This window comes from Lupinus angustifolius, chromosome LG02 (genome assembly GCF_001865875.1).
Source record: "Lupinus angustifolius cultivar Tanjil chromosome LG02, LupAngTanjil_v1.0, whole genome shotgun sequence".
NCBI lineage: Eukaryota > Viridiplantae > Streptophyta > Magnoliopsida > Fabales > Fabaceae > Lupinus > Lupinus angustifolius.
In genome coordinates this window covers 18,755,657-18,771,166 of record NC_032010.1, presented here as the reverse complement: position 1 = coordinate 18,771,166, position 15,510 = coordinate 18,755,657, and the positions used below count along the sequence as shown (strand labels likewise).

Sequence of the window (15,510 nt, the reverse complement as noted above, 5' to 3'; positions counted from 1 at the left end):
GAGTTTGTTGCTGCTTCAACATGTGCTTGTCAAGCCATTTGGTTGAGAAAAATACTTGAAGAACTACATTTCAAGCAAGAGGAGGCTACTACAATATATTGTGATAATACCTCAGCCATCAAACTCTCCAAAAATCCTGTACTCCATGGAAGAAGTAAACATATTGATGTTAAGTACTATTTTTTGAGAGACCTCAACAATGATGGAATAATTGTCTTGAAGTACTGCAGAAGTGAAGATCAATTGGCAGACATTTTTACCAAACCTCTCAAAGCACCTTCATTCCAAAATTTGAGAAATTTGTTGGGTGTTTGCAATCTGCAGCAGCAGAGTTAGTAAACTGAAAATAGATAAGAGAGGGAATGTTAGATATTTTATTATATTCAGTTTATGTGTTGTGTTAGTAGTTTATGAGTAGTTTAGCAAGTTACCTCCACTTTAGAGGAAGTTGTGTATGTAGTTTGTAAAACTGATTGTAACCTCTTTACTTTGCCTATTTTAAGGCTGCCATCTAATGCATAATATACATCAGTTCACAATTTACTCTTCCTAACAGATCATGGTATTTTTGTGATACTATCTAGAATATTCTTTTATATAGGTGATGAACTAATTCATTTCAAAGTTTGTGGTTATCCTTCCTAATAAGTGTTGCTCATAGGAATCGAATATTTAATCTTTTTATCACTCTGATGATCTAGCAGGATTTTACACCACTAAACCAACGCTTTATTTTTTAGAGATCATGGTATGCTAGTATTAGAATATCTTTTATCCAAAAAAGATGTCACTATGTGTTATGGTTGATTACAAAATATTTAATTATTAAATAACTTAAACATATTTTTTAAATTAATCATATGAAATGACATGTGAAGTTCCACATTACTTTGGAGATATTAATTTCTTCGGCCTCTACTTGTAGGATTATTTCTCTACCAAATTATTAGGAACGCGAATCTTGCTGTCATAAATTTTGTATCACAAGGCAAAAGTCTCGATTAGAATTCTCCTACCCAACCCATTATTAATTTTTGCACATGGACCACTTTGGATGATAATGTAGTTACCCAGAAATCGAAAAAATATAAAAAATAATTGACAACAATTTATGCAAATGTATTTATCTTTCCTATCATCTTATATATTATTTTACGTAGTTAAAATAATAATAATTACAAAATATAATTTAAATTGGTGATTAAACACAATCTAAATTATTGACTAATTACAATTTTTATTCAAACGAACATAAAACACAAAGTCATCAGTTCAACATAATGATAAAAATTTATTTAGTAAGAATCGTTAATCAATATAACATTACATGATACTTATCGATTAATAACATAAAAACATAAAATTTATTTAGAAAAAAATGTTTAATCATTATAAGGCTATATCACAATTATGAATTAACAAGGTAACATCACTGCTTAACAATATAATATCTCGTTTATGGATTAATATGATATTATAAATATGAATAAACAATATAACATCACAATTATGTTACTACATATATAACAATTGCGAGTCAGACTACTCATATGTCTGGATACCATCTTATCCAAACTTGTTCAACAATAAGTTTCAAAATCTTCGATTCTAATTACCAGGGTCAAAAAGCATGAAGCCAACCCATTATGAGTATAACAGAGGTATGCATAGATTTGAGTATTCATTGTCAACTCTAATCATGGACATTATCAATCTAATAAAACCTTAACATTCATATTAATTTATAGGAAAATCTAATCCTATTTTTTACATATATACTAAAAATAAAAAAAAAATAGGATAAAAATAATAAAGAAGTTGAGACGAGAACAAATTGTGAAGCCATTTATGATTTGATTTGAAAAAAGTTAGTTGATTTATGAAGAAAGTAGGAAGATATAAATAATTGTGTTTTTTATGTTAGATACATGTCATTCATTATCAGCCTCTCATTTTAAAATCAATAAACTATTTTCCTAATTAATTTAAGTTTTTAAAATAGAAAATCAAATCATATTATAATGGTTGTTTGAAAACTAAAATATAAATTTAATTTATATTAAAACTAGTGTTTTGACAGACACTGTTGTGTCTATCAGCCCAATTTCTTATCATTTATAATGTGTAGTTTGTATGTCATAAATGTCAAATACAATATTTTGTTTTAAATATTTGTAATTTACAGTTGAATTTATTAATTGGCGTAATGTTCAATTATTGAACAATCATATTCTGCATTAAAAACTGATAGTTATAATGTAAGAAAAAGAAATGGTTAACTAATTAATATGGAATATATATTGGGTGGAGAGGAATACAGATTATATATGGTTTTTTGGTAAAAATTAAAAAATAGGAGGCAAAATAGGGAGAACCACAAATTATACAATGATGATGGTTATTTTGAGTTTTTCATTTATAAGTAGTATAGATATAGATATTAAGGATCAAATATTCTTTTGGCATAATAAGGATCTATTATTGAGAAATAAGTAAATAAAATCAAAGGTAATGTGTTGAGAAAATAGGAGTCTCAAGCTAAGTAAAAGGGCAAACTAACTTTTTCCTTCATAGACAAGAACCTATTTTTTTCCTTCTATATACACAACTATCATACTTAGTGTGACTTGATCTCTCTATACAATTGCCCCACGAATCATTGATTAGTCATTGCGTTATCATTGAAGTATCAACTCACCATATATTTGAGTCTACTCCTCTTGTTTTCCCCATGCCACAAAATTTCATCATTTGTTTGTTTGCTTTTTATTTAATAATAATTGTTATTAGTAATAGCAATATTAATAGTAATATGTAGTGATAATAAAAAAATAAATTAATTTCTTTTTTAAATAAATTATATGAGTAAATAATATAAATAACAATTAATCGATTACTAAACATATCAATAACTAAATACTATTAATAAGGTTTTAAATTTATTTTGGTTTTTAAAATTTTAAGTGGGAGGTTGCAATAGGTGTTATATCTTTCTTTCTCAACGATTGAGAAGTAGTGGTGGTTATTAATACGACTTCTGCCACAACTCGAAGTTAGAAGGTGTTTCATAATAAATATTGCATTTTTCATATTAATATCCTTTTAAAATTAATTGTTTTTAAAATTGTTTTTCATTAATTAAAAAATTACTCTTTTAATGAAATACTCAAAATTACTTTCTTCAAACTTGCTCTCTTATTTAATCCAAAATTATTTTGTTAATTATTTGAAATCATTTTTAATTAAACAATTAATTTAAAACAATTCTTTTTACTGATTAATTTGGATGATCATTTTTACTAATTTGAGATATACTATTTTCTTTGCCATCTACCAAATTAGGGAATGTGATGTATGATTTCCATTTTTTATTTCAATCTCAATTAAATAAAAATCAATCAAACCTATAAATTACTTTTCTATTCTAGATTTATGTACTCTACTTTCCTTAATGTACTTAGAGATACGTAGGAGAGAAATAAATTCTTGTCGGACATTCTTATATAATTATATACTATTTTGTTTTAATAATTAAGCATGTTTAGAGTATAAACTAGTTCATACAATCAACAATGATACTCTTTTAATATGGGCGAGATAGGTGTTAATACTTAATACTTTCTCCGACTCATAATTAACTCATGAACTTACAACTTTATTGAATGACCATATTTTCTAAGATTATGCATAAAGAGAGTTTTGTTTTGCTTGCAAAAACTTGGTGTTTACTCCAATTTTTTCAAAGAGAGTAAAATCATTTTGATTGTCGTGAAACTCATCATATAACAAAGTTTAGGTTGCCACAATTTACCAACTCGTTTATTATTAAAATAATGTTTCTAACCTATGACTATTGAGTCTGGATCCTCTCCATCACAGAAGAGGCTAGTGATATTCTAAGATTATGACATGTGACAAGTCAATTTTATAACTGTCAAGAATTAAAATACAAAAAATATAGTTTTTAAATAAATTAATTCATATAAAATGGCAAGAATCTTTCTCTTCAACATCATCTACTCAGTTGTTAGACTAGGTGAGAGAAAATACTAGGAGTGAGAAAACACATATATTTAAAAAGAAGGGTACGTTGGGATTAGGGTTCGAATGGAAGGTAAATTTATGAATGTATCTAATGTGGGTATATGAAGGCTTTGTTTGGGAGTAGGTTTTAAAGGGGAAGGGAGGGATGACTTTAGAAAGTTGTTCCCTTGTTTGGGAGTTGGATGAGGAAGAGGGGAAGGTTTTGAAGGGTTTCTCAAACCCTCCGTATATCTATTTTTAAAGTTCCCCCAATTTGGGATTTTTGGAGATAAAATATAAAAATAACTAAATATTTTTAGTAATATTATATAATCATATATCATTGTCCATTTCTCATTGTTAATTACATTTTTAAAGTAAAGATAAAAATATTCTTACATTATCATTAATTTACTCTCCCTCATCTAATTTCTTACTCCCCAAACAAGGGAGATGATTTCCTTCATTTTCCTTTCCCTTCATCTTCATTCCCAACCTTTGATCCCTCTCCTCCTTCCCTTTCCATCATAACTCCCAAATAAAGTCGAAAGGTCTATCTGTCACTACATCTATCTCTCTACAAGAATATCATAGAGAAAATATATGAATAGAAAAGGGGAAGTCTTGGAGAGGGAGAGAGATCTTGTTGGTTAGAGTTGGGTGGAGTGTTGTGACGTTTCTTTACTTTATTCTATGATTCTAATTCAGCACGAGGTAGCCTTGGCCTTAAGGTTGAGATCATTTGCTCTACTAGTGGAGTAGCTGCTCTTAAAGAGGGTGAGATGAGATGATTTTTTAATTTTTAAATCTTAACTATTAAAAAATGACTTGTCACATGTCATAATCTTAAGATACCACTGGTCTCTTCAGTAATGTAGTATGAAGAGGATGAGTGTGAATCTTCTCTATTACTAGAGAGGCCAGTGCATAGCTACGATTATGACATATGATAAAGTCAGTTTTTAATGGTCGGGATTTAAAAAAAAAATAATATATTTCTAAATTAATCAATTCAAAAAAAATGACAAGCATAACCTTTATCCCCATTTCTCTCTTTCATTCATGAATCCCTAACTAAATCTCTTTCCCCATGGCTACTATCTTATCTTCCCTCTTTGCTCAATAGGTATAAGTCATATCCTCAAAAACCATTTGAGTAGAAACCAAATCCCCACAATTCAAGTACATATTAAGCAAAGAGATTACGAATTGTTAATACCCAATTGTACAAGTTTGGGTGTTGTAGGCAGACACATCATCTGTTCTTATAGAGGCTATTGGATACATTAAATTCCTTCAAGGCCATGAGGTACTTCTATTTTACACTCTATGATACTCTGGTGTTCCCTTAGTTTCAATCTGGGCATAAAGTTTAAGGGTGAAAATGGTATAGTATGATACTCAAGAGTAAGATGCAATAAAGACTTATACCTATAGAGCAAAGAGAGAAGACAAGCAAGTAACCTTGAGGTGAGAGATCTCGTTAGAGATTTAGGAATGAAAGAGAAAGAGAGAATAAAGGGTATGGTTGTCATTTTTTCTTGAATTGATTAATTTAAAAATATATTGTTATTTTATATTTTAAAATCCTAACCATTAAAAACTAACTTTGCCAAGCTTTCCCCAAAGGGTTCTCCAAAAGTGACTTAGGAATTTGGCATCCCTATCACTCACTATGCTCCTTGGTAAGCCATGTAGCCTTACCACTTCTTTGAAGAATAACCCTGCAATATGACAAGCATCATCAATTTTTTTGCAAGGTATAAAATGAGCCATTTTAGAAAATCTATCCACTACAACAAAAATTGAATCTTTGTTACTCTTAGTTCGTGGTAAAGCAACCACGAAATCCATGGATAAGTCTATCCATGGTGAATCAGGGACGGGCAGTGGAGTGTAAAGTCCATGAAGCATGGCCTTGGACTTAGCCCGTTTGCAAGTAATGCATTTTTCACATAAAAGTTGAACATCACGCCTCATATGAGGCCAATAAAAGTGATCATGCAATATATCAAGGGTCTTTTGGGAACCAAAATGACCCATCAGCCCCCCTTCATGGGCTTCTCTCAACAGTAAATCCCTTACAGAACTCTTAGGGATACAAAGTCTTTTATCTTTAAAAAGAAACCCTTCATGCCTATAATAACCCTCATGGGCTGAATTCATGCACTTGGCATAGTGTGTAGCAAAATCAGGGTCATGTTCATACAAGCCCTTCACACATTCGAGACCTAAGAGTTTGGTCTCTAAGGTAGCAATCAAAGCATGCCTTCTTGATAAGGCATCAGCTACCACATTAGCTTTTCCCTTTTTGTGTTTAACCACATAAGGGAATTGCTCCAGAAATTCCACCCACTTGGCATGTCTTTTGTTTAGCTTGCCTTGCCCCTTTAAATATTTAAGTGATTCATGATCACTATGAATAACAAATTCCTTGGGCAGTAGATAATGTTGCCAAGTTTGTAAGGCCCTCACTAGGGCATATAGCTCTTTATCATATGTAGAGTAGTTAAGGGCATCCCCCCTAACTTCTCAATAAAATAGGCACTAGGATGCCCATCTTGCATTAGCACAGCCCCAATTCCAAGATTTGAAGCATCACACTCAATTTCAAAGGATTTTGTAAAATTTGGTAATCTCAAAATTGGAGCGTGTGTGAGCTTCTCCTTAAGCCTTTTGAAGGCTTCTTCTTGCTTATCACCCCAATGGAACCCCACATTCTTTTTGACCACTTCATTTAGAGGTGCAGCCAAGGTACTAAAGTCCTTGACAAACCTTCTATAAAAACTTGCAAGGCCATGAAAACTTCTCACATCCGTGGTGCTTTTTGGAGTGGGCCATTCTTGGATAGCCTTTATCTTTTCAGGATCTACGTGTACCCCATTAGAACTGATTATGAAACCAAGGAATATCACGTGATCAACACAGAAGCTGCACTTCTCAAGGTTGGCGTATAGCTTCTCTTTCCTTAATATAAGCAAAACACTTTTTAGGTGTTTATAATGTTCATCAAGACTCTTGCTATATATTAGGATGTCATCGAAGTACACCACAACAAATTTTCCAAGGAAATCCCTTAGAACGTGGTTCATCAGCCTCATAAATGTGCTTGGCGCATTGGTTAAGCCAAAAGGCATTACCATCCACTCGTACAAGCCATATTTTGTTTTGAAGGCTGTTTTCCACTCATCCCCTTCTCTAATCCGAATTTGATGGTACCCACTCTTCAAATCCACTTTTGAGAAGATGCAGGCACCATGTAATTCCTCCAAGAGATCATCCAATCTAGGAATGGGATGTCTGTATTTGACCGTGATGTTGTTCACGACCCTACAGTCAGTGCACATCCTTCAGGCTCCAATTTTCTTTAGAACTAGGATGACTGGGACGACACAAGGACTTAAACTTTCTTGAAACCAACCCTTGTGCATAAATTCCTCGACTTGTTTTTGAATTTCATTAGTCTCTTGAGGATTGCTCCTATAGGCAGGCCTATTGGGCAATGATGCACCAGGAATCAAGTCAATATGATGTTCAATGCCCCTTAAAGGTGGAAGTCCACTAGGGACTTCTTCAGGGAATACATCATTGAACTCATTCAAGAAGTCTTTCAAATTTTGAGGCATAGAAGCCTTATCAATAGCCGTGCTATTTAAGCAAAAACTTTGGCACAAAAGTAAGTACATGGGCTACCTTGTGACTAGGGCATGCTTTACTTCACCTTTTGTGACCAAGTAGCTTTTCTTTTGATCCTTTCGATCATTCTTCTTGACTTGGCTAGAGTCTAGGGTTTCAGTCGTGACCTCCTTTTTCTCTTGGTCAATGTTTTCTTTCAGCCTACGCTAATCATCACTCACTTGTTTTAGGGACAAGGGTGATAAGACCATTTTATGATTATTATGCATAAATTTGTACTTGTTAGTACACCCTTCATGGGTAGCATTTTTATCATATTGTCATGGTCTTCCCAATAGCATATGGTTGGCCTCCATGTTGACCACATCACATAGGACTATGACCTCATATTTTCCAGTGGAAAAAGGGACCTCAACTTGCTTATTCACGACCATTTCCCCAACATCATTAAGTCATTGCAGCCTATACGATGTTGGGTGTGCCTTGGTGATAAACTTCAATTTAGACACCGTTCTTGTGCTAACCACGTTAGCACAACTCCCCCCATCAATGATGAGGGTACATATGTTACCTTGTACAAGGCAGCGAGCATGAAAAATGTTTTCTCTTTGACTTTCCTCATGATTTCGGTTTGACTCCCAAAGGAGCCTCCTAACCATGAGTAGGTCTCCATCGGGCATATTAAGATCACCCTCATTGTCATGTTCTTCATCACTAGCTGACTCAGATTGGGACTCAATGTCCCCATTTAGAACCATCATAGTTCTTCTTGTAGGGCATTGAGACGCAATATGGCCACGCCCCAAGCATTTGAAGCATTTTATATCACGGCTCCTTTGATTTGGATCAAGGGGCTGCTTACCTTAGGACTTGGTTGTCCCCACGGGTTCTTTGGAACTAGGGACAATTTCTTTTGTTGCATTGCCCTCCTTCTTGCTTTTGTCTTTCCAAGTATTTGGTGGATACTTGGTTGTTGAATTAGAGGAGTACTTAGACTTCCTCCTCTTGATTTGTTGCTCTACCTTGATGGCCTTTTGGACAAGGTCATCTAACTCAACATATGGTTGAAGCTCCACAATATCCTGAATTTCAGGGTTCAACCCATGTAGGAACCGAGCCATTGTAGCTTCTCGGTCCTCATGGAAGTTGGACCTAAGTAAGGCCAGCTCCATCTCCTTGAAATATTCATCAACGGATTTGTTACCTTGAGTTAATCTTTGCAATTTGTTATGCACATCTCTTTGGTAGGAACTCGGAACAAACCTTCTCCTCATCACCCTCTTCATCTCCCCCCAAGTATTTACAACTTCCTCCCCATCCCTCCTCCTCTCCTTTTGGATCTGGTCCCACTACACCATGGCATATTCCTTAAATTCTAGGGCAGCAACCTTCACCTTCTTTTCCTCACTATAGTGTTGGCATTCAAACACTTGTTCCATCTTTAACTCCCACTCATGATAGGCCTCAGGATTATTAAGTCCTAGGAATGTAGGGACTTTTATTTTTACTCCCTCTTCCTATCTCCACGGCCTCCTCTCTCACGACCACCTCCATCACGACCACCCTCAAAATCATCCTCCTCATACCTTCCTCTCCCATATCCTCCCTCATACTCATCCTCCTCTCGCCTACCTCTCCTCTCACCACGACCCTCCTCCTCCTCATGCCTATTTCTGCTCTCACCATGGCCCTCATCCTCACGGCCACCTCTTCTATCTCTCCTCCTTCTTCTCCTATATTCTATTTCACTACTAGAGTCACCTTCCAGCCTCCTAACATCTATTCTTATTTCATCCATTTGCCGTTGTAGGGCCTGAAATTGGGTGTTTGTCATGGCATGTAGCACGGCTGTCCTTGGTGATAATGGAGAACCACTATCTTCTGGACTAGCCATAATGTCACTCTCCTTACTCTTCTCTCAAGTGTTTACACTCTCTCACTTTTCTCTCAATTTTCTCCTTTGATTCTTGAGTGAGTCAAGTGATCAAGTTGTAGTATCAAAAACGTGTGACAAGTTCACAAGATTACCAATTTATTTGGTTTGTGGCTCGGCTGGATTGTGTGTAGGTTGTAGGGTTATGTTTTCTGTAGGTTTTGTGGGTTAGGGTTAGGTTTTGGTCTCGGCTTGGGTAGGTTTTTGGGTTAGGTTTAGGGTTTTGTATTCGACTTGATGTGTTTGGGTTTAGGGTTTATATTCGGTTTGTGTAGTTATTTGGGGTTTAGGGTTGTATTTTGGATAATTTGTGTTTGGGGTGTCTCGGTTTTGTAGGATATTTTGTAGATGGACTTGGTTTTTGTATGGTAATGTGTTTAGGCTATGGTTTTGTTTGTATGTATGGCCTTTGGTTCGGCCAAGGGAAAGAAATTGGGTAGAAGATGAAGAATTGTAGAAAGAAGAATTTGAAATTGCACTTACTTGTGGTGCTGCCTCAAATTCAATGCCTTAGTCTTATTTTTGATAAAGATATTATTATTGTGACTTTCAAGCAAGAACTGAGCTCTTATGACCACTTGATGACAACCTCTTTGTGGATTGCCTTTGTTGTAGGATCGTTTCTTATGAAAGTCCTCTTTGTTGATTGATGATTCACTTTGTTAGAACTTATTTGATTGCTTTGAATATTTGTACTTTGATTAGCCTCAGTTAGCTTGCAATTTGTTGAGAATTGATGAAGTGATTGTAGGATGGAATGAAAGTGATGCACGATTTGTAATGATGTGAATTGGGATGATGGATTTTTATGTGTGTATGGATGGTTTCGGTTTGTATGAAAAGGGAATGTTTGCTCACGGTTTTGGTGTTGGTGTTTATGGTGGATTTGAGAATATGGAAAAGGTTAGGGAATGGAATGGCGCCACAAATAATGGAATGTTTGATAATCCTGGTGAAGTTCGCCACAAGAGAATGATACTCTTGATAAGAACAAGGGGTCTTGACTCAGTCAAGAAGCTAGGAGAAAACTCACTAACAATGGTTATTAACATAAAATTCAATCTGCTTTATTCCTTGTGCATTTGGGTCATATATATAGAGAAAGGAATTCGGTTTGCATTGCCATAATCAAAAGGCATGAAAATATAAACTAATCCTATTTAATCTCAATCTAATATTCATGTGTTGGACTAATGGTGATGGTGGATTTGAATTGAGATTGCCTTGATGAGTGGTTGAAATAATATCTTCCATTATCTTCATGTTTATGATATAATTTGACCATCCTTTTGATTTGCTTGTTTGAAACTTAGATTAGGAGATCTTTATCTTGTGGAGATTAGATCTCCCTTAATTATAGCCGTGTGGACTTGGGGAAATTAGATTAGGAGATCCTTATATTGTGGAGATTATATCTCCCTTGATTATAGCCATGTGGATTTTGGCTCTAGCTTTTCATCCATGCTCTATCTCCTTGCTTTATCTCTTAGCTTTTGGACGTGCTCTTTTCCCTCCAAGCTTTCATCCAAATGTTCTATCTCCTTGCTTTATCTCTAGGCTTTTGGACGTGCATCTTTTCCCTCCAAGCTTTCATCCAAATGTTCTATCTCTTTGCTTTATCTCTAAGTGTGACCGTGCCTCCTTTCCTACAAGACATGAACCTTCATAAAATTAAATGTAATAAAATGACACCTAAATTAAAGACATGATAAATAAAAGTCCTAAACTAGTGTGGGTTTTAAGACAACTCCCACTTATTTATGGTCCTAATTACTAATGTAAGAACTAAAGAGATCAAAGTGGATCCTCCCTTAGGTCGTGGCCTTCCTTGAGCTCTTCATTAAGACTTATGTAAATTAAAGCCTTCTCTTCATGTTTGGTCTCATTTGCACTTGTTTCCATGGTAGAAAATATGAGTTGCCGAAGTGCTTCTTGGGCCTTTTTGGTCTTAGCTCTAGTCATAGGTCCTCCTAAGCCATGTAAAGGGTCTTCAATTATGTTATGTCCCAATGGGTTTACATAAGGGGGATTGAGGGTTATGGATTGAGGGTTAGGGTTTGTGAGGTCAGAAGAAGAGGGTATGAATGGTGGGTCTCGTGGATGTGGTGGTAATGTAGAAATTACAACTAGCTTTTCTGTGATCAATGTAAGGCATCGTGATTACCTCATGCCTCTCATCTTGTTGTTCCTTGTGTTCTTACAATTTCTCTGCAAAAATGTGCAACAATGACTCATCAATGTCCTTGCTAGTAGATTTTGGAGGCATAGTGCAAGAATAAAAGCACCAATAATAGCAATATGATAACCAAAAATATTGTGTCTCAACAACTAACAGCAACTAAGAAACATAAACAAGAGAAAATATACCAGAAATTCATCATGCATTAGTAGTTGCTACTGCAGAAGCTAAATAGTAGCAGGAATTTAGGGTTAACAAGTTCACTGGGCTCAAAGGCACCATGCTCAAAGTTCATACAAAAATTAAATAACATAAGAAATTAGAATATAATTACATTAATAAAAATCATTATCCAACTAGGCTGATGTTTCATTCTGATGGGCCTAGTTCTACCAATGTTGGTCTTCTTAACAACTGGACCTCCATCAAATATAGAATCATAAACAAAGAGAAGAACTAAGAGAGTTGGTGAAGTTTAGTTCAATGACTACATTTATTGAAGATCTAGTATCAACCATGAAAAATGCATTGTATCACACTTAAGAAGTATTCAAACATCATTGTATATTCTAGTCAATAACTCATATATAATCCAGATGTGATATAAAAGACATAAAAACTATAACTTATTTCACAAACCAAATACCATGTTTTAGTGTTGAGAGTGGATGTCTATGTTGAACATTGAGAGGCTATGTAAGAAAAGAATATTTGTCTAAGTTGAATATGGAGAGGTTAGATCGGCAAAGAATGGCCATTGAGTATTGAGCCCGAAAATATTAGGCTGATTATAATATAATTATAGTACCGCCAAGAAACTGGATGTAACTAATCTTTTGAGTGAAATGATATAAACTTTCAATAACTTCCCTTCTCTTTTATCTATCTTCTTTGCTTAGATTATATTTTTTTATAAGTTTTACAAACTATCTAAGTATTGCTTGTGCCAACTATAATCTTTTTGTTAGAACAAGTTGATAAATACAATTTAAACCTTATTCCTTAGGTTAACTTTGATTATTTCGCTGTGGTCCGCCGGTGAATTAACTGGGCCATAAACAGTCAGCCCATACAGTCAGCTACCTCATGAAAACACATACTTTCAAGCTAGTTGCATTTCCTTGAACATTTTAATGGGCTGAGATTTTCTCCGATGCTCTAAAGTCCAATATTGAGCCCAATTTCTGATACATGGAATCAAAAATAGAAAATAAAATATCCAGATCTTTTAAATTTTTCAATAAAATAAATTAATATTTTACAATTTTATTCCTAACATCACCTTCCAGTATCGGGGTCTTAGGGAATGCTTTTGGCACTTACTAAAGTATTCTAGTCTTAATGGCACAAAATTGTTGACTTGCTTTGGTGGAGTTTAGATCTACTTTAGTTAAAGTTGTTTTTAATTTTTGTTAATTGTAATATTGATTTTGTTAATCGGTTAAGAGTTTAATTAACTGTTTAACTAGTTAGTTATTAGTTAGATATTGAAGTATATAAAAGGTGATTCCCTTATTCTTTGTAATTCAATTTTATATTGAAAGTTTTCATTTTCTCATTCATGATTTTCTCTCATACTTCTTGATTCACCAAGAAGCTTTCTTTTCATGGATTTTCTCATTCTTTCTTTCTTGCTTGATCAAAATTCATGCATGGCTCTACCATTTTAACATTGTATCAGTGCGATAATTATTGTTTTGATGGCTTCCGCTTATACTTCTCTTCCAAGATTCACCAAATAATCATCATTCTTCCATCTTCTTTGTCTCCATCAAGAACTATGTCATGTTGATCATCAAGAATTGTCACTTTGCCTCGGTCTCAGAAACAGAAAGTGATGCAATTGCTATAAATACTGTTCAAAAGCATTGTTGCACAATTGGAGAGATCAACATGCATTATCACCCCAGGAAGAATTTTTTCAGTATCATTATGGAAGATTGAAAAAGTGCAGCCAAAAGGTTACTACCACATATGATTCATTAGTGGCTGCATCTATGATTTGCAATCAAGGAGTCCTATGCATCACACTTCAACATTGCTCCAAGGTTCAACTAAAGTACTAATAGTGTTGAGTTTGATCCTTCTTCTAAAAATTTGGGTTGTTATAACCTTAGATTTTGTGGACATTTTATCTTTATATTCTTTTCTTATTCTTTCATCTATTACCCCCAATTATTTCTCATTTCTTTATTACTCTAGTTTCTTTATCCCTCTCTCTCATTAAACACACAACATTATAGTGTGTAATTTTTTTTCATTTAAGCAATATATAAGGATCAAGATTAAGGTTCATCTCATTTCCCTCTTTCATCCGTTATGATTGGTTGTTTCTGTCAAAAAGATGGTTAAGCATTTAATGAAATTGCTTCTGCCAAATGGTGGTTAATCGTCAGAATTGCTTCACGTTCAATTTTCCAGACTGAGAGACGAAGATTCGCCCACCAGCAAGAGGATGTATTAGAGTATGTGTGGTGTTCATCATAAATACAAATAGAGAAAAAATATATTCAGATAATGTAAGTGTTTTATAAATTGTTAGTTCAGCGTCCAACATTTATTTTTAATTATTATTAACTTTTTTTTAAAAAATATAATAAAAAATAGTGAATAATATTATATATATATATATATATATATATATATAATATATATATAGTAAAAAGTACAAACACTATCGTTATATGTGATTTAGGAGATAATATGAAAAAATATAAGATTATAACATTTTTATTATTTACATTTAATGATATGATACTTTTATGTTCCAGTGTAAGTGCAAAACAACAAGTAACATTAAAAACCTACTACAATGATTTCTATATATGGAAAGGAATTAGCCTCTAGCTTTTAGCGGAATAACATCTTTACTAAGTAACATTAATGGAAAATTTATAGATGTTATTTTGCCTTATTTTGTTTAATATTTTGGGAAAAAGTCTAATACCTTGCTAATTAAACTCTCCCTCCCCTAGACTTACTCATCTCAGCCACATTCAGATTATACTACTGTATTGACAATGTTTAAGAAGATATATTGTTCCAACCCAGGATTTTGTTACACAAATCAAACTATGTGAATTCTTGATGAGAAAAATATATTAAACCCTTCGCCCTAACCATCAGATTATGTTATGACTCATTTTTTATAATTTGTTGTGAATGAGACTCGAACTCACAACCTCTCTACTTCATCCTTTAAATCATTAATCTTAACCATCAACCATCTTATGGCTTCCATATTGATGGAAATCTGGCTTTTATCTAATTTTCTGCATCTGTAATGCATTATTTTATTGCATTGCTCATTCGAACCAATTATACCATTTCCACAAAATAATTTACTCGTGTCATTTCCTCAAAATAATTTGCTAAATGGGCTGTCCCCAGCTATTTAAGATTACCTATTGACTAAGAGGATTTTTTTTCTTTCTTTTTTAACCAAATAAGGATGAGTTTGGATCAAATTCATTGACAAGACAACTGTATAATTTTATTTTTCAGAAATATTACATATATACTACCTAACATGGAAAAGCTTTAGGTGGAAACAAGAGATACATAATAAAAGCAAGCTGCTTCTAAAATTAATTTGCTGAGTAAAAACTCCATCAAGTTTTCCATGACCATAAACTTAGTCCATAACAATTGTAAATTAATATTTTGGTCCTCAACCTTCCAAACATAACGTTAGTGTCTCCAATAACTTATGAACGTTAACGTTAATAGAACTGTTAAC

At 33.6% G+C, this 15,510-nt stretch overlaps 2 protein-coding genes across 2 annotated transcripts in view; one reads left to right on the top strand and one right to left on the bottom strand.

The window, feature by feature from the left end:
* Positions 1-336, top strand: part of LOC109327822 — a 2,770-nt gene extending 2,434 nt beyond the window's left edge. The window contains exon 3 of the mRNA XM_019560992.1: positions 35-336. Coding sequence (XP_019416537.1) covers positions 35-336 — 302 coding nt within the window. The remainder of the gene's footprint in view (positions 1-34) is intronic.
* On the bottom strand, positions 9,164-9,553 carry LOC109327811 (transcription termination factor Rho-like). Its single transcript, XM_019560981.1, has one exon. It carries the CDS (start codon positions 9,551-9,553, stop codon positions 9,164-9,166), a length of 390 nt encoding a protein of 129 aa, XP_019416526.1.

Excerpts from the sequence above, each read along its gene's own strand:
- LOC109327811 (XM_019560981.1), bottom strand. The coding sequence starts at position 9,553 with ATGGCTAGTCCAGAAGATAGTGGTTCTCCATTATCACCAAGGACAGCC.